The following is a 22,172-nucleotide window of genomic DNA, read 5'->3' as shown; positions in this document are numbered from 1 at the left end:
CAAAGAAACAAACACAAAATATGTTCCTAAAAACCCAAAACTTTTCTAGGTTAAAGTCAATTCAAGAAAAACATTAACTGCATTATAATTTAATTGACTAGGTCCTAATTTAATTGGATCTAGGACCAAGAAAAAAATATAAGCAATTAAAGGGCAGTCTGCGATGGATGGGGAAATCTGAATATGTACTATATCATTACTATATCATGTTAATTTTTGATGGTATAGTAACCATGTTGTGGGTATGGAAAGGAATGTCCTACTATGTCAGGGTACATGGAAAAGTACCAGGGTATTAAGATGTCTGCATCTTAATTTTCAAGTGGTATGTGAAAAACAATACATGCTTGTGTATGTGTGTATACGCATAGGTCTACATATATAAAAGAAAATATACAGGTGTTTACTCATTCGAGGTTTCAATACATTGTAATTTTTAGTGTTGCTATTGGAGGAAAAATAATGGTATTTTTTTATCACCAATGGCATCTTGGATTTAATAAAAATACATTATGCCTTTAAAATCCATACATATGAAATATTCCTCAGTTACTACTTACATCTCCCTGAACAGATTGCACAATCGGAGTTGAAATTCTAGATATAGAATGGCCAGTGTTGTTGGAAGACGATATTTGTACCTGTTTTTCAAAATTATTAAGACATACAAAAACAGCTTTTTAGAAAAAGAAATTTACAATGAAATGGGCCTTAAGCAAATTAATTATTCCTAAGAAGCCAAAGGCAAATATGTTCCCTTTTAGATTTGAAAATCACTTTTGAACTTTTGAAAAATACTGAAGCTACTGCTATGCAATCTGGCTTCCTTTATACACTATTTTAAAGATGGATATTTGTCTAATGGAGAAAAGTAACATCTATAACTATATGTTCACAAAAGTAAAAGTAAACTGAAAAGCATAAAATTTCACGAGCGAATTAAAGGTATTAATCCTACTTGAGAAATAAAAAGCATACATCTCTTCTAATGGAAAGAAAAGTATCTTCATTGAAAACATTGTTTGGAAACAAATTTACAATCATTGCTTTCTCTAATGCATTGCATAAGAAATGAAAACACTCCAAATGTAATGGATCCCATTATAAGTTACAGTAAAGAAAGGAAAATAGCATTTCCACTTTTGTCCTCTTACTCTGAGTTGTTGGTTTGATTAGCAAAAATTAACCCCTGCTTCCAACTGAATATTAGATATTTTAAAATAAACAATAAGAAAGAACAAAAATCACCCCTATTTGTACAATGGTTTGGTACCTTGTTTGTTAATGACTGTGCAGGGATAATCGGTGATGGAGAAGAAGTCATCACAGATGAACTAAATTTTACTGGAGGCTGTGAAGAACTGGTGATGGGTACAGTGATTCTCTGTAATACTGGTACTTCCACTTCCTAGAACACAGTATGTTTTATAATGATATACTTCATCTTTTCTGTCATTCTTATATCTTTACATTTTTTCAGGTAGAATTTATGTAGTTAGAGGAAAATTTAGAACATGGAGAAAGTAACACCATACAGTGTTAATTATAATAAGAACTCTTGAATCAAGAAAACTACACAAGATTTGAATACCACCTGTGCCACCAGCCAGCTATGTGACTGGGAACCTAACTGCCCTAAGTATCAATCTCCTAATCAGTGAAAATGAAGGAAACAAATAATAAACCCCAGTGGTAGTATTAACATGAAATGAAAAGTTGTATGTGGTTACAGCACATAAATCAAGAATTTAAGAAACGTCTTTTCTCATGAGTTTGGTGAACTGCCTTGGTTTTTAACCCAATATAGCAAAAGCCATCCCAAGTCTCACATGAACAGATTAAGAACAAATAAAAAGAGTTCCGCCTCTGTTCATGGAGGAATAGATCATATATGTCAATTCCCTGACATAACAATTACAAACGCCAGACAAAATATTAAAGCGACCATCTGAAAATACTAAAGAGCAAACAAAAACAAGCAGAAACTGGAGGGGAGAAGACACCTCAAGAAAAGAGAAGCACTGAGTGAGTTTCCTGTTCTTTTTATGAGTTAGGGCCACTGGATACTTGAAATTCAGAGAGAAAACAGCAAATGTGTTGGGTGAAGACTCTCAGGTAGAGAACGTGACCACGGCAGCTAGACAGGAGATGCACAATTGAAGAGCAACAGGAGGGGAGCCCCAAGTCTGCATGTAAGTGTCCAACTACCTGGCAGACCTGTAACTACATGAGTGGAAGATGGACAGACACCCAACAGCCAACTCAGACTAAAGAGTTTCTCGGCTGCTGCCCACAACAGAGGAGACAGGGTTTGAGTTCAGGTAACTTCACTCCCACTAAAACAATCTGAATCACTCCAAATGGACGCAGTTTATTATGCATAGACCACACCTCAGTAAAGTCAACCTCTCCCCAAAAAGTAAAAATAAAGACACTTTCAGGTAAAAGAAACCTAAGAGAATCTGTTGCCATAAAACCTGCTGTATGAGGTCTGCAGGGTAGGGAAATGATACCAAATGGAAATTCAGATTTCTGGAAAAAATAATTCTGGAAATAATATGTGACAAATCATTAGGGGGAAACATGAAAACAACAACACTAGTTTTCACTAAATTTCTTTAAAATATGAAGTTCTGAAAATTAAGTTTGCGAAGTAGTTGCAATGATGTTGCTAACCTTTTTTGATACCAGAGGGATTATTCATTATGAATTTGTACCAACTGGACAAAAAGTTAACCAAGTTTACTATTTGGAAGTGTTGAAAAGACTGTGTGAAAAAAGTTAGATGAAAATGACCTGACTTGTCACCAATTGATGGCTCTTGCATCATGACAATGCACCTGCTCACAAGGCACTGTCTGTGAGGGAGTGTTTAGCCAGTAAACAAATAACTGTATTGGAACACCCTCCCTACTCACCTAGTCTGGCCCCCAATGACTTCTTTCTTTACTCAAAGATAACAGAAATGTGGGAAGGAAGACATTTTGATGACATTCAGGATATCAAGGGTAATAGAATGACAGCTCTGATGGCCATTCCCAAAAAAGAGTTCCAAAATTGCTTTGAAGGGTAGACTAGGTGCTGGCATCAGTGCATACCTTCCCAAAATGAATACTTCGAAGGTGACAGTAGTGATATTCAGTAATGAGTTATGTGGCACTTTTTCTAGGATGAGTGGCACTTTTTCTAGGATGAGTTTGTGAACTTAACTGTCATAAACGTATATATAACGGGATAAAGCGAAAATTGTAGGCTGTGGGTTTATAGCCTATGTATCTAAATGTAATAAAAGTTACAAGTACGGTGGTAAATCGAACTATAAAGGTGCAAGATTTTTACATTCTGAAAGGAGTGGCACAATATTAACACAAAGTAGAATGGAAAAAATTAAGGACATAAACCGTAATCAAGAGGAACCACTAAGTAGCATCAAGAGAGAGAAATAAAAAGTGAACAAGTAATGAAAACAATTACAAAATGGTTGGCCTTTATCCAACTATGTTAATAATTACATTAAATATAAACATTCAAATTAAAAGGCAGAAATAGATAAAAAAAAAGACAAGAATCAACAATATGCTGTCTACAAGAGACTATTTCAAAAATAAACACTCAGTTTGAAAGTTTATGGATGGAAAAGATAGAACCTGTGTTTAGTAAGCAAAAGAAGGCTGATTCTAGTAATAGAATGACTGGCTAGATGACTACCAGATAAAGTAGGTTTCAAGACAAAAAATATCTCCAATGTTTTTGTTTTTTGGTTTTTTTTAAAGGACAGTTAGTAATATTCACAGGGACATATCACTGAGGAGCTATAATAGATGCAAGGTGCATGCTGCAATGAGGGCTTCAAAATATACATAGCAAAGATTGACCTAATAAAGGGTGAAAGACAAATTCACAAAACGTAAGTAGACAACTTTAACTCCTATCTCGCAACAATTTTAATAGACGAATCATACACCACCTCTTAAAAAAAATTCAGCAAAAACAAAGATGATGTAAGAAATACTATCAGTCATCTTATCTGACTTCTCTAGACCATTATAGCCAACAAATGCATAATATACCTTTCTCAAAATTCATCTAGTAAACCATACACTGGGCTATAAAACAAGTCTCGTTTAATTTCAAAATATGAAAATGATGATTAAAATCAGTTTTTTTTTTTTTTTTTTTTTTTTTTTTTTTTTTTTTAATTAAATTTATTGAGGTGACAGTTGTTAGTAAAATTACATAGATTTCAGGTGTACAATTCTGTATTACATCATCTATAAATCCCGTTGTGTGTTCATCACCCAGAGTCAGTTCTCCTTCCTTTTAATCCAAAGAATCACATAGGATATCAATAAGGAAATTAGAAAAAAACATGAAAGAACTACTGTAATGTTCTGACAGATAACAGGAGAATTTCCTTCCAGCCCAGAAACAGGCAAACATTTCTTAGGACAAAAAGAACAGTAAAAATAATGGGAAAAAATACATAAATTCAAACTTCATAAAATTTAGAACATCTAGTGATAAAAAATACTATTAAGAAAATAAATGGAGAATCAACAGTAGATTAGATGAAGCAGGGATTGAATCCACGATTTAGAAAGTAAGGTAGCAGAAAACACCCAAGCAGAACAACAAAAATATAAAAATAAAATAAAATAAAATAAAAATGAGGAGAGTTTAAGGGGCCTCTGGGACAACATCAAGGGTACCGACATTTGCATTATGCCTGTACCAGAAAAAGAACAGATAGAGCAAGGGATTGAAAACCTATTTGGAGAAATAATGACAGAAAACTTCCCTAGCATGATGAAGAAAGTAGCCCAAGAAGTGCAGAGTCCCAAACAAATGAACCCAAAGAGGCCCACACCAAGACACACTCATAACTAAAATGCCAAAGATTAAAGACAAAGACAGAATCCTAAAAGCAGCAAGGGAAAAACAATTAGTCACCTACAAATGAGCTCCTATAAGTCTATCAGCTGAATTCTCAGCAGAAACTTTGCAGGCCAGAAAGGATTGACAGAAAATACACAAAGTAATGAAAATCAAGGACCTACAACCTCAATTACTCTATGAAGCAAAGCTATGAGTTCTGACAATTGAGATCGAGAACTCATCCTAGAAAAAGTGCTACATACTTCCTTGCTGAATATCACTATGGTCACCTTTGAAGTACTCCCTTTGGGAAGCTATGCACAGATGACAGCGCCTATTCCACCCTTCAAAGCAATTTTGGAACTCTTTTTTGGGAATGCCCATCAGAGCTGTCGTCTTATTAACTTTGATATCCTGAATGTCATCAAAATGTCTTCCTTTCAATATTTCCTTTATCTTTGGGTAAAGAAAGAAGTCATTGGGGGCCAGATAAGGTGAGTAAGGAGGAGTTTTCAATACAGTTTTTGTTTATTGGCTAAAAATGCCCTCACGGACAGTGCCGTGTGAGCTGGTGCATTGTGATGCAAGAGCTGCTCTGGGACCATTTTTGCACACACATTTCTCATGCCAAGATTTTCAGCTAAGATTTTCCTAACTTTTTCTATCGATGTTACATGGTCTGTTATGCTTCTCACAGTTAGCCAATGATTTTGAGGCGCAATTTGATGAACTTTTGCAATGTTTTCCTCAATTCTGCTCATTGCTGCCTGCCCTGAGCACTCTTCATCAGTGACACAATCCCTCTCCTCAGAAAAACACTTAATCTATTTGCTCACTGCCATTTTCTTCATGGCATTATCGCTGCCATAAACTTGGACTAACATGTCCATGATTTCACTTCCACTCTTGACAAGTTTAACAAGAAATTTAATGTCTGTTCGTTGCTCTAATACAAGGTCAGGCATTCTCACGATGGCACACAAAAGCACGCAACAACAATAATGAACATCACTCAGCATGACACCACAACACGTAGACACAAACACCGCTGTGAGAGAGACACTGTTATACCAAGGTTATGAAACCTTACGGAGCTGTTTGTACAGTGCTGCCAATGTGAGTGCAACACAGTGAAAAGTTCGCAAACTTAATTGTCAGAACACATGCATTCGTGTGATTTAGCCTCAAAGGACAGATAAAGAGTTTCCTGGACAAGAAAAAAACTAAAGGAGTTCATCACCCCAAACTGGTATTACAAGAAATGTGACAGGGACTTCTTTAAGAATAACAAGGAGAAAACAAAGAAAATGAAAAAATATAAATAAAATGGAAATAACCACACAAACATCAACAATTACTTTCAGTGCAAATAGATTAAATGCTCCAATCAAAAGATAGATGGAATGGCTGAATGCACAGAAAAATAAGACCCTTACATATGCTGCCTATAACAGACTCACTTCAGATTGAAAGGCACTAACAGGTTGAAGTAAAGGAATTAAAAAAATATTTCGTGAAAATGGAAACAGAAAAACCAAACAGACAGAAGGTAGCAATACTGATACCAGAGAAAACAGACTTGAAAACAAAGGCTATAACAAGAGACAAACAAGGATCCAGTAATCCCACTTCACAGTATTTATCTGAAGAAACCGAAATACTATTTTGAGGGGACATGTGCATCCATATGTTCATTGCAGCGTTGTTTACAATGTTCAAGATGTGGAGGCAGCCTGGGTGTCTGTGGATGAATGCATGGATAAAGAGTAGGTAGTACATATATACAATGGGATATTGCTCGGCCATGGATGGGGATGGATTCTTGCCAACTGCAGCGACATGGATGGACTCGGAGAGTATTGTACTGGGTGGAACATGTCACAGAAGGGCAGATAAAATGTGACTTTGCTTATTTGTGGACTCTAAAAAATAAAATAAACAAATGAAACAGTAACAAACTCAAACATACAAAGTACATATTAATGGTTGCCAGATGGGAGGGGGTGGGAGTGAGTGAGAAAAGGGACGAATCAAGACGCATAAATTGATTGTTACACAGTAGTCATGGCAATTTAAAGTATTGCATAAAGAACATAGTCAATATTGTAGTAACAATGTAGGGTGTCATATGGGTATTAGATTTATTGGGGTGATACTTGGGAGGGGAATTAAGGGGCAGGATGAAAAAGGTGAAAGCATTAAGGAGTACAAATGGGTCAAAATAGTCTTGGGGATGTAAAGTACAGCACAGAGAATACAGTCCAGAATGTGGTAATAACTATACATACTGCTAGGTGGGCACTGGACTAGTTAGAGGGATCACTTCTTAATTTATATAAATGACTAACCACCATGGAATACACATGAAATTAACATAAAATAATATAGAAAGTTGAAAGGAAGGAAGGGAAGAACAAAGGCAGGAAGGCAGGAAGGCAGGAAGGCAGGAAGGCAGGAAGGCAGGAAGGCAGGAAGGCAGGAAGGCAGGAAGGCAGGAAGGCAGGAAGGCAGGAAGGCAGGAAGGCAGGAAGGCAGGAAGGAAGGAAGGAAGGAAGGAAGGAAGGAAGGAAGGAAGGAAGGAACAGACAGAGGGAATAAAAGGAAAGCCACAGTGCGAGAAAAATATTTGTAAGGCATGTCGCAGACAAAGTATTTGCATCCAGAATTTATAAGGCGCTCCTACAACTCAGTAATACTAAGACAACCCAATTTTTTAAAGGGCAAATGTTCTGAAGAGAGACCTCACAAAGGAAGACATACTTGCAGCCAAGAAGCACATAAACAAGAACACATTACTAGTCATGAGGGAAATGCACAGCAAAATTACAATGACACAGCAGCATACACAAAGCAGAATGGCTACAATTTAAAAAGTGCAACCAACTACTGGTAAGGATGTACAGTGATGGAAAGGTTCACACACTGTTGGGGGGACTTTAAACTATTACTCACACCTTCACTTGTAGGTATTTACCCAAGAGACATAAACATATGTCCACAAACAGATACAAGAATGTTCACAGCAGCTTTTCATAAGAGAAGGGCAGAACACAGTACACACCGAGTAGCTGCACTGATATGAATGTTTAGATCAAGCAAAACCAACAGATGGTGTGAAAAATGAGAACACTGAACTGATCGCCCTGGGGTAGGAGGCAATGATTATTGACTGGGAAGGAACAGGAGTGAATTTTCCTCATGACTGAAAATGTTCCATGCCTCGGTAGTCTTTGGGTTACACAGGTGTAAACACCTGTCCAATTCATTCAATGGTACACCTAAGAGTTGTACATTTCACTACATGTAAATCTTGCTAAACTAAAAAACAACAAATGTTTAACTATAGTTTAGCAATGTATGCCAAAGTATTTGGGGATGAAGTGTATTCATATCTTCAACTTCGTTGGCAATGCACCCAAATCATAATTAGATGGATATGTATTTCATGAAGCAAATAGAACAAAATATTAGAATCTTCATTCTGGGAATATGTATCCAATTGCACAATTCTTTCAACATTTCTTCTGTGTGACTCTTATAATCAAATATGGGAGTGCAGAAAAAAGAAAACATTTAGGTATTTCTGTAGGGACGTTTCTTCCCAACGCAACCCCTAGCCGTATTTTCTTCCCCTTAGACCCTTATAACACCTGCGTACATAAGTTGAACAACCTATTTCTCACACCAACTCCTTAAGCTTGGAAATACTGTTTCTTTATACTATGGACCTTGAACCAATTCTAAGTTGATTCCTAGTCACCAAAATTTTGACTTGGTTGATCAGACGTAGGTCCCACAAATCTGGGGAAAAGAAAGTCATGAACTGTTATCAGATGCTTATAGACACCTCAAGCTGAACACAACTGCCATCAAATATGGGACTTACTATGTGTTAACTTTATAATACCTTTACTTGGGTTTTCTCACATGAGGTACACACTATTGTTGTTGATGAGGAAACTGAGGCACGGAGATATATAGCCCAATACCATATAGCTATTAAATAGCAGGCACCCTACAGACACAAGGTAAATATACTCAGTATTTATATCTCCATTTTAAAGAGAAGGAAGTTGATGTGCAAAGAGGTTATGTTTGCCAATGTTACTCACACCACGAAGCAGCAGGACTGTACCTGACAGGATAATATCAAGCAATTAAGTCTCCCAAACTCTGTCTTATTATACACTACTTAACTATTCGGTATCAATGGACTTTTTCATTATAAAAATGAGACTGATATCACAATAGAGGCAAAATGACAATGTTTAATGACTAATACTCAATTCCTACAGAGGGAGGGAGTGGGCCCAGATAAGAGAGGAGGAAACAAAGAGCCATAAAACGCCTAACAGTGAGTGTACCAGGTAGTAAGAGCATGAAAAACAAACAAACATTTAGACACCACCACCCTCCATCTCTCAATACAGGATTATCAGACTATACACAAATCTGCGAAATGGCTAAAATTGAGCTACTGGCATCAACCTGAGATTCAGCTAAAATCTTAGCAATTATATCTTTAAAATTTGACAGTGAGGAAAATAAGCAAATTGACCAATCTGTCATCAGGCAAATAACAAACCAAGCTAATGTTTTCTCAAAGACATAGACTTTCCAAAGTTTGGACCACTCATTTTACTTTGAAATATATAAACTTGTCTAAAGAACAAGCTCATGTTATATTAATCGATATTACTTTCCTCATGTAAACAAGGCAAGACAAATAATGTATTTCTTAAATGTAATTACGTCTGCATAAAGAGCTTTAATAACAAAAGAAAATTGGTCTGCTAAGAAAACTACAAAATTCTACATACTGTATAATCAATAGCATTCAAGACTTTTCTGTCAAGATGTCAGATACACTGATACAGTCCCTCCCTTCACAACACTCCAGCCCAGCAACAAGTAGGAACCAAGGGAAAAATAGAGCCTCAGGACCAGTAACTACACTGAGGCCGCCAGCATAAATACCAACAGAGAGGTGTATGGTAGAAAGCCCAATCTGCCACACTAGTCATGATTCTGGTGAATCAGAGAGCCCCACAGAAAAAGTGCTAAACAGAGAAAAAGGAGATAAAGAAAAAATGGGGGGGGGGGGAAGGCCTCCCACTCTCAATAAGGCAGCAAAGCAAAACACCAAAAGACATGAACAAAATTAGTGCTAATACATACAGAACTTTCAATCAAAACATCATTTTATAGTCAAAAGAAACTGTTATCAGATCTCCTACTGAAAAGCCTAAAAATATACTCGTAAAAAACTCATAAATCAAGGAGGAAGTCACAAATGAAATTTTAACTAGAAATAAATGACAAAAAGAAGCATTAGGAATCAAAACTTAAATGATCCAGCTAGGCTCGGATTCATTTATAAAAAGACTGCAAGGACCTGGGTTCAGCTCAAAGTAGAGAGAAAACAAATACAACAACCTATAGAAAGAAAGGTTAAATTAAACAATCTTCAGTTAGTCTGAATCTTTTCAAAAGTTTCATATTTAGGACATATAAAGGACTCTCCTTAATACAAGAAATAATGGATAATGAAAAAGAGGAGAAAGAGAAAAAACAAATGGTGAAGAAACTCACAAAAAAAATATCTCCTCTTCCTAGTAAACAACAAAATGCAAAGTAAAACACCAAAGGCCTACCACCTCACAGATATCACAATGGAAAAACTTTAAAATAAACAAAATCAAGTACTAGTAAGGACACAGAAACAGCACACTACCCACCGTAATGTCGAAGTGGTAAGCTGTAAAACTACTTTGAAGAGCAATGAGGCAACACATCACACATCTGAAGGTGTGTATGATCCCCTATAATCCAACCCCATTCCTAGATAAAGAGCCTACAGAACAGCCGGCACCTGTGCCCAGGGAGACGTGTATGGACATTCCCCTCAGCACGTATGAGGAATGGACCCAAATGTACTCTGCAGAATGGATTGTGGGAAATCTTCCTACAGGATAAATATGTAACAGTGAAATTCAATAACCCAGAGTTATCTTTCACGACACTGATAAGTTTAATAAGTAATATGAAGAAAAAGGCAAGTGAGATGAATACATACAATATTAATCCACTTATAGACACTTCAGATATTCAAAATATGAGGGTCAAATAATTTCATGTGTCATATTCTCTTGGAACAATTACGGCTTTTTGATGCTACTCGTGAAATTATAGGTGCTAGGTTAGGTTTTCTGTGTTGTCACAGTGAACGTGATTTAAAATTTAAAAGCCTGGTAGTTTAAAACACACACACACACACACACACACACACACACACTCACACACACACTACTTGAAGGGACTGTTTCAGTGGCAGGTTAGTCTTGTGCTGGGTCACCCCAAAGCCCACCCTTTCACACCTCCCCTCACCAGCACACCCAGGCCTTTAATAAACATCAAAAGTATTAACTATATAACCTACCTCCTCCTCTGGGGGTTTAGTTGCCACAAAGTCCGATCTCTCCTGTGTCATGTTGTTACCTTCATTATCAACTCCAGGAGATAAACCATTGGCCGCAGACAGATTGAAATTTGGGTAAGATAAACCACTAGGCAAAAAAGAAACAAAAAAAAGGAAATAAAAAAATTAAAGGAAATTAAGGCAACAGATATATTACGCTTCTCCATAATTTGTGAAAGGATTACCTAAATAATAGAGAACTACTAACAGCTGAATATGATGTTAAAAGCTGATAGATTTCTTTGTGTAAAGAGTTCTATTTTCCAACCTTACTTAATCTTCAAAATGGCTTATGTGAATCAAATATAGACCTTACAAACTAAATATAATGTTTAGCTATAAGGATGACATTACCTTTGTTCTGTATTTTGTTCTGGCGTCACAGCTTTCTCGTCTACAGTCTAGAAAAAATGAACACACCGTATTTAAATGCTTGCTTATTTGTTCTCATTTTTGTAGTAGCATCCTTCTGTCTGTGAGTTTTCATATTTGGAATCAGGAATTTCATGCTGCTCAGTTAATGAAACCTAAAATTGGCAACTTATACCCTGCCTTCAGAATGGTACACAAGAGTAAGAGCATAATTACATACACATAAAATGTCATCGAGTACAACTGTGCCTTAAACAAAATGGTAATATACAAACTTAATCTACTACCAACCTTAAAAAGACTTTTACTTATCTCTTCTAATGGCTGATTAAACACACAAGCAAATTCATAAAGATATTCCTTTAGAAATTATTCTCTGAAACTGAGGAGTTCTTCCATGATAAGGAATCAGACTTTCTTACAGAAATAAGTGATTGATAAAAGGGCTAGGGCCAGGAATTTACAAGATGAGCCTGTATTACTTTATAATATCAAAAAGAAACTAAATGGTCAAGAAATAACATGGGAAAATCCAAAGCACACAAGAGCCAGGCCGAAGACCAATATGGGACAATATGAGCATTGAAACAAATTACGCTAATGAAGGATTTAGCCTATTAAATGTAAAAATTCATGTGACATGAAAAATAAACACAAAAATAGAAAAAAAAGAAGGAACAAAGAATTAGAAAATCACCTTTCGGCAATTAACAAATAATAGATTCAGGCAAAAATCCTCAACGATGCTAACACAACTGGGTGAAAAGGACATTTATGTGCTCAAAGTAGTCTTCTCCACAAGAAAGTTACTAATAATAAAAGGTAAAATATAGTCACTTTACAGTGCACAAATCCCACCGACACTACCTTCGGTAATGATCACACAGCCAGGAATGGGATGAACTGACAGCATGTGCCTCCTACATGATACACTGAGAAGAGCTCAGCATCCATTCTGGGGTATTACTACCAAAAGTACACAACTGGAATCTAATCAGGAGGAACATCACACATCCCAAAATCGCAGGGCATGCTACACTGTAACTTACACTCTTCAGAATTATCTATGATGTGAAATACCAAAAAAAAAAAAAAAAAAAAAAAACCCCACAAAATCTTTAAGGAACTGTTATAGACTAAAACATGATTTTGGATTCTTTGTCTTTTGGATAACTGGCAATATCTAAAGAAAACCTGTACATTACATTAGATAATAGTATTGTACCAACATTAACTTTCCGGGTTTGATAATTATTAGCCATTTATGTAAGGATTTCCTTGTTGGTAAAAAATATGCAGATAAAGATAAAGCAAATGTAGTAAAATGTGGAGTTCTTCAAATTTGTCTTGCAACTCTGCAGGTCCAAAATTAAATTCAAAATACTATTTAAATATTGATCAAGCAAATCATGACAGTTGAATCCAGATAAAAGAGTAATACGTCAACATTTTATTATTCTTTCAACTTCACTTTGAAACATTTCAAGAAATGGAGTTGTTATGAAGATCAAATCCGATTAACTATATATAAGTAAAAGCACAAATGGTAAGATGTTATGTAAATAAAAAAAAATCACTTTAATTAAATGACACAAGAAAACAGACAAACCCAGATTGTGGGACATTGTATAAGACAACTGGTCTGGTCTCTTCAAAAAGCAATGTGTTCAGGAATTCCACTCTTAGATTACAAACCCCAAGAGAAATGAAAATATATGTTCACCAAAACAACAAGAACAACACCAAAATCAACTTTTACAGAAAAGTTCATAGCAGGACTATTCAATAGTACAAAAGTGAAAATAACACCAATGTCTATCTCCTCCTGAATGGATGAGCAAAATCTGGCACATCCAAATAAATATTATTCAGCCATAAAAAGGAATGAAGTTCACATACTTGCTATGACATGGATGAACCTTGAAATCATTATGCAAAGTCAAATGAGCCTGTCACAATTAAGCCCATATTTTGAGAATTCATTTATATGAAATGTCCAGAATAAGCACATCTACAGAGACAGGTCAGTGGTTGCCTAGGGCTGGAGGGGTAGGCGTGAGGGATCACTACTAACAGGTACATGTTTTTGGGGGTCAGGAAAATGGAGATGGAAATGTTCTAAAACTGACTATGGTGATGGCTGAACAACTCTGTGAATACACTAAAACCACAGAATAGGTAAATAGGTAAATATTTTGGAATCTGAATTATATCCCAATAAAGAGGTGAGTTAAAAATAAAAATAATGTGGTGAGAGGGACAATTTCAGGTCTAGAAAGACAAAAGTGAAAGCAATGTGTAAAACTTGTATTCTGGTTAAAAAATACAGCTATAAACACCATCTGAACATAGACAAGATATTAGAGAATATTAGGAAGGAACTGGCATTAGTTTCTTATGTGTGATAATACAGAAGAAATGACTTAGAAAATGAATGCCAAAGCACTCAGAGTTGAAAGATGTGATATCTGAAATTTATATGTGGTAGTCCACCAACGCAAAGTACATACATAAATAAACCTAGAAAAATTATTTAGTCTAAACCATGAGTACATACTAGTGCTTACCAGTAAACGATAATTTGCGATTTGATTGAGGTGCCAGCCATTATAAACCCATACTAATTCATAATTATCACTAATTCACAAAGTGTATGCATTATCTACTTGGTAGACTGAGATGGTACAGTGCTTGTGTTTTACATTATTTATTCTTGTTCATTTTCATCTATACTCGAAGACAAGTGAAAATAAACACATAGTCACACTGTGGTTTTTATGTTCTTTGATTAGTGCTCTTAATTCACTCGATGTGGTCAGATCTGGCTGAAAATAATCAGTTGGATTTTCTGCTATGGAGACTGGCTTTGGGGTCATGAGTCTCTGAACAGGAGGATACTGAGAGTTCACCTTATAGGTAAAATGAAATCAAACATGAAATTTAATTTTCATATATAACAATGGTGCAAATTTAATAATTATTTGGCAATACCTAATGTGAACTACAGACTGTGAGTACTTCCTATAGAAATACCCAGGGAATGCAAACAAATACCAATAAGAAAACTGATAGTAATAAAACCAAAGGGTGTGGGTACGTGTGTTTAGATTTGTGTGTGTGTGTGTGTGTGTGTGTAGTTCAAAAATGGTTTTCACAGACTATTTTATTCTAGACTTAATGACCTTGACACACGTGCACACACGCAACATCGGAACTCTATTCAAAACTGTTCCACATATCTAAGCTTTTACAGGATGAATTTCAAATATAAAAACTAACTATATAAATTGCAATTGATTTTGCAACATTTTCCTTCAAAGTACAATCTAAATTTTCTCAGCTGCAAATAAGATACCTTTACACTAACTAGGAAAATATTTTAATACCTTAAAATGTGAGCAAATTACTCTCCAATTTAATGTTTTTCTGCTGTGATTTAAAAACCAAACCAAAAGTCTTACATTTGAAATCTCTTTAGTAAAGTAGTGTTTAGAATTCCAAAGCTTAGCATGAACCGTCTTTATTATCAGGTTCACAAGTGTTTTGTTAATGGTCTCTGGCTATATAGAATCAGAGTAGAATCCTGTGGGTTTAAGATGAGTCTGAAACCAAGAGATTCTTCTCCTCTGTCCACAGACTGTAATACTAGGAATACAGGCTGTTCACTCAGCACCAGCTGTGAACAGCACTGGTTTCAGGGCAAAGACTCAGAGGTTTTTCCCTCAGTCTCACCACAAGTGTGATCCTACAACTCAGTGACACGGTCTGTTTTGCAGACTCTTCTGATTACATCATGAACCATGAGCTTTAATATCATGTTTTGGCCCTTATACTTCCTAACACCCATTAATAAAATGTTTTTGGTACTGCACACAAACAGTAAGAAAAAATTTTTTTCATGAGAACATGTATTCTGGCACAATTTTTAAAATTTACTACTTTTTAAGAAATCTGATATAAAATAGGAGTCTGAGAAAAGCAGCTAATAAGGCTATACTAATCCCCTAACAGAAACTAATAATGGATTGATTCCCTCTTGCCAGAATGCAAGCGTCTAGGTCATTCCGAAAATTGAGAAGCAACACTATCCCAAGAAAAAGTAAATGTTAACTTTCTCCTATGCATCAAAAATTTGGTAAAAATTTCATAAGTTTTCATATTTTGAATAAGGTCCCCAAAATAATTCAGAGATTTATGATAATTTTAATCAATTACTTCTTGGGGGAACTTGGTGTTGTAATAAATGCTTCCACAAGTAAGGATCTGGTTATCTGCTTCCCGAGAGGGACACTTAACCAGTCACAGTAATAACTAAAAAAATTTAGTCTTTTTAACCCTGGCTAGTGAACACTTAATTCTTCCCACAATAACCACTAAAGCTAATTTTAACAAAATAAAATGCCCTAAAAAGGGTTAGCAAGATATAAGCTATATTCTATTTTTATTAGCTCTACTTTTTTTGAATAGTATTTTGGATGACTGATTGAGATTTGCCCATTTGTAATTATATCACACACAACAGATTAATATATGTTTGTTAATGAGGAAAGTTTACAAAGATAACTACATTCAGTGAGCACGTCAGTTCACTGAACGTCTGGTGACTAAACACTTCAAGCTCTGTTAAAGCCTGTCTTTAGCTATCCAAAGGTAGCAGTTACTCATAAAAACTGTTGAGATCCTGAAGACGGGAATGCCAAATATCCAAAAAATACTGCATGAGCATCTACTACATATACAGCATTATGCTAAGTAAGGTGCTCACAAGAGGAACAAAGTCAAAGAAAAAAATCATTTTTCATACATGTTCCCTAATGACTATCAACTAAATTCAGTTTATGTATTTGATGACTTAAACATAAATAATACATAAGTCTTCACACTTTATAGAAATAAATGCTAAAGAAGTCTTACCTTTTGCATTTGGGCCTGAAAATATGTGTTGATATCCATCCCATTCCTATCAAGAGGCTGAAAAAAGTATATATATTAGAATAGATGGCAAAGTTTGAAAAATATGACTTTTATCACCAATATATAAAAATATATCTTTAAGTGAGAGATAAAAAGTTTGAAAATCCACTTAGAGAACTCAGTGGACAAAAACAACAAATGGAATTCTTTTTGCATCCAGTTAATGTTGGAGCAATAATAAAATTAAGATTTTCCACTAAACTCAAATTGTAAAACACTGTTGCATTTAATTGTGATTTTAAATATTTTACCAGGAGGGGGCTTACCATCTCTAAAGATTGCAATATTCGCCGAGCTGTTAAACTCATCCTACCACAGGATTGTGTATTGAGTTGCTTAGTTTTCATCAGTCTTCTGACTGGTACCTAGAAAGTGAACCTTGTATTATCTGTTGGAACTGTGAACTCTACAGCACATATTTCAGACAATGAAAATATTTACAACACAGAATGGAGGTCGAAAGGGAAATAGGAATATTGTGTTAACAACTTATCTCTGGGTGGTGTCATTAATCATATATTCAACCTTTCTCCTTTATTTATTGAAAATGCAATTCTCCGCCAGCGAAATTACTTTTACAATCAGAAAAACATGGTAAGACAGCTTGCACCACTTTAAAGATCTGTCAGCTATGTAAAATGGGAAATATGAGACAACTGATGGAACATTCTAGCATTACCTTGATCTGCTTATCAAGGTAATGATATTTAAATCAAAGAACACTTAATTAAGTGAACTGTGTTAAAATATTAGTTATTCTGGGTATTAAAATGTATTAATTACAGTAAATTCCAAGATAAATAAATAAAGAGACTGTAGACTCTACTGCAATGGAAATTAAAAATTGTGAACGATTTGTGTCTCAACTTTTAATAGAAGAAAACTTTTAAAGGAACAGGCTGTTTTTCAATAAATGGATTTTTAACTTTCTTAAAATGGAAGTTAAAGAAATAACCTTATAAAGAAGAGACAAGTACTCTTTCACACATAATGTTTACAAATTCCAATAGAAACACTTCCTTTTCTCAAGATTGCATTACATTTCAAGTGACTACCACAAATGAAAGTAGTTTGATAATGCTCAATATAAAATAGAAAAAGTATTATAACAAATTATAACCCAGTTTCTATAAATAGCAGATAATATCTGAAAAACTGAATCACAATAACTAGTTGAAATAAAGTTTGTCTATCTGGTACCAAACATTCATTATATTTTCAGAGGAGCTGCAATATTCTACATTAATTTTATTTAAAATTTGGTGCCCAAGAAGGATTGCCATTCAGGACAGAGGCAAAGATGAGGTGACATTAAAAAACTTTTGGAAAAAATGACAGTCTGTGCTGTCACTGGATTCCATTGGCCAGTGGCCTCTCAGGGCCTCACTTCACTAATCCATAAAATAGAAATTAATTAGAGAATCTTTAATATACCTTCCAACTCTAAGGCTCCAGCAAATGAAGAAAGAACTAATAGATTCATCGCAAATGTCAACGATATACTTCTGGAAGCCTGTGTTGAGAATGATTCTTGTGCTATCTCAGGATTAAGCATTCAAAAGTACAGGACTCTTGGGGAGGGGTTATCACTTTAGAAGGGGTGTAAATGCCTAAACATTATTCTGTTTTGTAAACCTCAAACTAATATGAAGAAATAAAAGTTAAAAAACACAAGTACTCTAGCTGCCATCTTGTGTCCCCACGTGTGAGTTTATTCTCAGCTGGTCTTCCCAAGACCCACTGAGCGCCAACCCCAGTCCCCTGCGCAGCCCCATGTCCTCTCCAATAAGATGAAAGAAACTATCATGAACCAGGAGAAACTCGCCAAACTGCAGGCACAAGTGCGCATTGGTGGAAAAGGAACTGCGCGCAGAAAGAAGAAGGTGGTTCACAGAACAGCTACAGCAGATGATAAAAAACTTCAGTTCTCTTTAAAGAAGTTAGGGGTAAACAATGTCTCTGGTACTGAAGAGGTGAATATGTTCACAAACCAAGGAACAGGGATCCACTTTAACAACCCTAAAGTTCAAATCTCTTTGGCAGAGAATACTTTCACCATCACAGGCCACACTGAGACCAAGCAGCTGACAGAAATGCTACCCAGCATCTTAAACAAGCTCGGTGCAGATAGTCTGACTAGTTTAAGGAGACTGGCTGAAGCTCTGCCCAAACAATCTGTGGGTGGAAAAGCACCACTTGCTACCGGAGAGGAGGATGATGATGAAGTTCCAGATCTTGTGGAGAATTTTCATGAGGCTTCCAAGAGTGAAGCAAACTGAACTGAGTCAACTTCTGAAGAAAACCTGAAGAAATTACTGGGAGCTGATATTTTATATTATGACTGCTTTTTAAATTTTGTTCATGGATCTGATAAAATCTCAATCTCTAATATTTTTAAGCCCAAGCCCCTTGGACACTGCAGCTCTTTTCAGTTTTTGCTTATACACAAATCATTCTTTGCAGCTAATTAAGGTGAAGAAGCTTGGGAATAAAGTTTGAAGCAAAGGTTAATAAAGTTTAAAAAAAAAAAAAAAGTATAGGATTCGAAATAGATCCACGATGGCAAAGTAGATAAACGTTGGGCCTGCTTCCTTCTGGGAACACAATAAAATTAAAACTAAAGTATAGAAAATCAACCTGGAGAACAATCTGAGGTCTGGCTGAAGTATTACAACTGAAAATATAAAGAAGCCACGTGGAGACTGGTAAAGGTGGAGGAGAAGCTAAACAGACTGTTCCCAAACCTCAGTTAGGTGGTTGAGAATCAGGAGGGATATCTCAGCCACAGAGATTCCCCCAAAGGTGTGCAGGATCCCTGGTCCAACCAGGTTCTCAAGCCTGGAGCCCAGGTGCCGGGAAGAGTAGACCCTACATCATCAGGCTGTGAAAAAACAATGATGATTCTGACATTCTGCTTGGGACTAAAACACTATGCACACAGACTCTCTCACTCCCAGGCTCTCACCTTGGGCTCTAGTGGAGGTAGGGTGACTTAAGGGGCATTAGAGGCATATGGGGGGCAGTCGGAGGGTTGTGGCTTTGGAACAAGGGCTAGAGCACATTCTTCATTTTCCCTGTACAAGCACCAGGCAGGCACCATCTGGGCTTTCTTCAACTCTACCCCCACACAGCTAAATGTGAATCTGAATTGGTCTGAGGACCTCTGCTGGAAACCTGACCATTCAACTCCTCCAACACCAGAGTCACTTTTTCAGTGAACAGCCAGACCTGCCCACATTGCACTCTTTCTTAGAAAACTATCAGAGTCCGTAGGACCCAATGGGTGTCCACTGGGCTTGGTGTGCTCTGAATCTTTTGCTGAGTAGCTCTAGGCTCAGCCTTGGCACCAAACCAGAATCTACATTCACCTGGTAACCACAAGTCCTCCCACTCTAGTGACTCCCTGAGGCCCTGCCTCACCCAACTTGCTTACTGCACAAAGCTTTATCATTGTCTGAAACAAGAGAGCTGGCAGGTGGCAGCAGGCCTCAGGCTGTCCTGGCTCTCTGAGGAACTACTCCAGACCTGGATATGGGGGTAGACGTCCCCGGTCCACAGTGTGGCATCTACCACGCATGCAAGTTCCAGAGCAGAGAGTGACCCAACACAGATGTCTTTGCGGCTCCTACGTGATAGTCCCCAGTGGGACACAGGCAGGGACTGCCCTGAGGCTGCACCGCAGCCCCCTGCCAAGGGGCCACAGAACCAATATACTTGGAGGTTGGCTCAGACCACAGCAGAGCACAACCCAATTAGACCTACAAGAGGCACAAACAAATGGCGGTCACAATAGGCACGAGAGCTCACTGGGGAAAATCCCAATCAGTGAGTTGAGCCCCTCCACACAGCGCCCATAAGCTGTGCATGTGCCCAAACCCCACAGCCAATCAGCCTGAGGATCAAACCCATCCACTGACATGCCAATAGCAATCAAGGTGCCACTATAACAGGAGGGTATACCCAACCCACACAAGGGACACTCCTGAAGCAGGTGGAGCAGATGGCCAAGGAGACTGTGCGAGGGCCCCATAGGGGACCTACTACATAAGGCCACTCGACCAAAACTGGGAGACATAGCAGACCTACCTAACACATAGAAACAAATACAAAGAGGCAGCCAACATGAAAAAACAAAGAACTGTATCCCAAATAAAAGAACAGGAGAAAACTCCAGAAAAAGAACTAAACGAAATGGATGCAAGCACCTACCAGATAGAGTTCAAAACAATGGTTAATAAGGATGTTCAAGGAAATTAGGGAGAACGTCAACAGAGAGATAGCAAGCATAAAAGAGGACACAAAAACCATAATGAAGACCCAGTGAGAAATAACAAATTCAATAAATAAAATGAAAAATGCACTGGAAGGAATCACCAGCAGACTAGATGAAGGAGAGGATCAAATAAGCGATTTGGAAGACAAGGTAGCAGAAAACACCCTAGGGGAATAGCAAAAACAAAAATGGATCCAAAAACATAAGGATGGTTTAAGAGACCTCTGGGATAACATCAAGCATAACAACAGTCACATCATAAGGGTATCAGACGAAGAGAGAAAGCAAGGGATTGAGAACTTATTTGAAGACATAACGACAGAAAAGTTTCTTAACCTGGTGAAGGAAATACACATACAAGGCCAGGAAATGCAGAGAGTTCCAAACAAGATGAACCCAAACAGGCCCACACCAAGACACATTAAAATTAAAATGGTAAATGGTAAAGACAGAGACTCCTAAAAGCAGCAAGAGAAAGGCAACTACTATCTTAAAAGGGAGCTCACGGGGTGGCCAGTTGGCTCAGTTGGTTGGAGTGTGATGCTGGTAACACCAGGGCTGGCGGATGGACACCCACCTGGGCCAGAGTGAGCTGTGTCCTCCACAACTAACTTGAAACAACTACTTGACATGGAGCTGATGGGTCCTGGAAAAACACACTTAAAATAAATAAAAAGAAAAAACAACAAAAAAGGGGAGCTCACATTAGATCATCAGCTGATTTCTCAATAGAAACTTTGCAGGCCAGAAGGGATTGGCACAAAATAGTCAACGTGATAAAAACAAGAACCTACAACCAAGGGTACTCTACTCAGCAAGACTGTCATTTAAAATTGAAAGACAGATAAAGAGTTTCACAGACAAGAAAAAGCTAAAGGAGTTCATCACCATCAAACTAGTATACAAAGGAATTTATAGGAATTTCTTTAAGATAGAAAAAAATAAAAATTATGAATAATAAAATAACAATAGCAACATAACCTATCAAAAATTACTTTCAATGTAAACAAATTAAATGCTTCAATCAAAAGACATGGGAAGGCTGAATAGATAAGAAAACAAAACCCTTACATATGCTGCCTAGAAGAGACTCACTTCAGATGGAAAGACACACACAGATGGAAAGTAAAGGGATGGAAAAAGTTATTTCATGAAAGTGGACACCAAAAACCCAAAAAAAGCTGGGTAGCAATAGTTACA

General features: G+C 36.7%; 1 protein-coding gene and 1 pseudogene across 4 annotated transcripts in view; one reads left to right on the top strand and one right to left on the bottom strand.

Annotated features, from left to right (window-relative positions):
- The window catches only part of LOC148755733 (nuclear pore complex protein Nup153-like), an 85,773-nt gene that overhangs the window by 18,511 nt on the left and 45,090 nt on the right, over positions 1-22,172 (bottom strand). For 2 of the 4 annotated variants that reach the window (XM_088791353.1, XM_088791355.1), the window contains 6 exons: positions 16,966-17,064; positions 16,640-16,696; positions 11,708-11,754; positions 11,315-11,441; positions 1,274-1,408; positions 561-641 (listed from right to left, as the gene is read on the bottom strand). In XM_088791353.1, coding sequence (XP_088647479.1) covers positions 561-641; positions 1,274-1,408; positions 11,315-11,441; positions 11,708-11,754; positions 16,640-16,696; positions 16,966-17,064 — 546 coding nt within the window. Of the gene's footprint in view, positions 1-560; positions 642-1,273; positions 1,409-11,314; positions 11,442-11,707; positions 11,755-14,480; positions 14,635-16,639; positions 16,697-16,917; positions 17,065-22,172 lie in introns of all 4 variants that reach the window. The other 2 variants (XM_088791356.1, XM_088791354.1) reach the window with 2 other exon arrangements.
- LOC109456747 (transcription factor BTF3 pseudogene) lies at positions 18,490-19,209 on the top strand (annotated as a pseudogene).

This window comes from Rhinolophus sinicus, chromosome 14, assembly GCF_057876585.1.
Source record: "Rhinolophus sinicus isolate RSI-liver-muscle chromosome 14, RSI-T2T, whole genome shotgun sequence".
Taxonomy (NCBI): domain Eukaryota; kingdom Metazoa; phylum Chordata; class Mammalia; order Chiroptera; family Rhinolophidae; genus Rhinolophus; species Rhinolophus sinicus.
The sequence above is the reverse complement of the archived record's forward strand: the minus strand, read 5'-3'. Positions and strand labels throughout refer to the sequence as shown.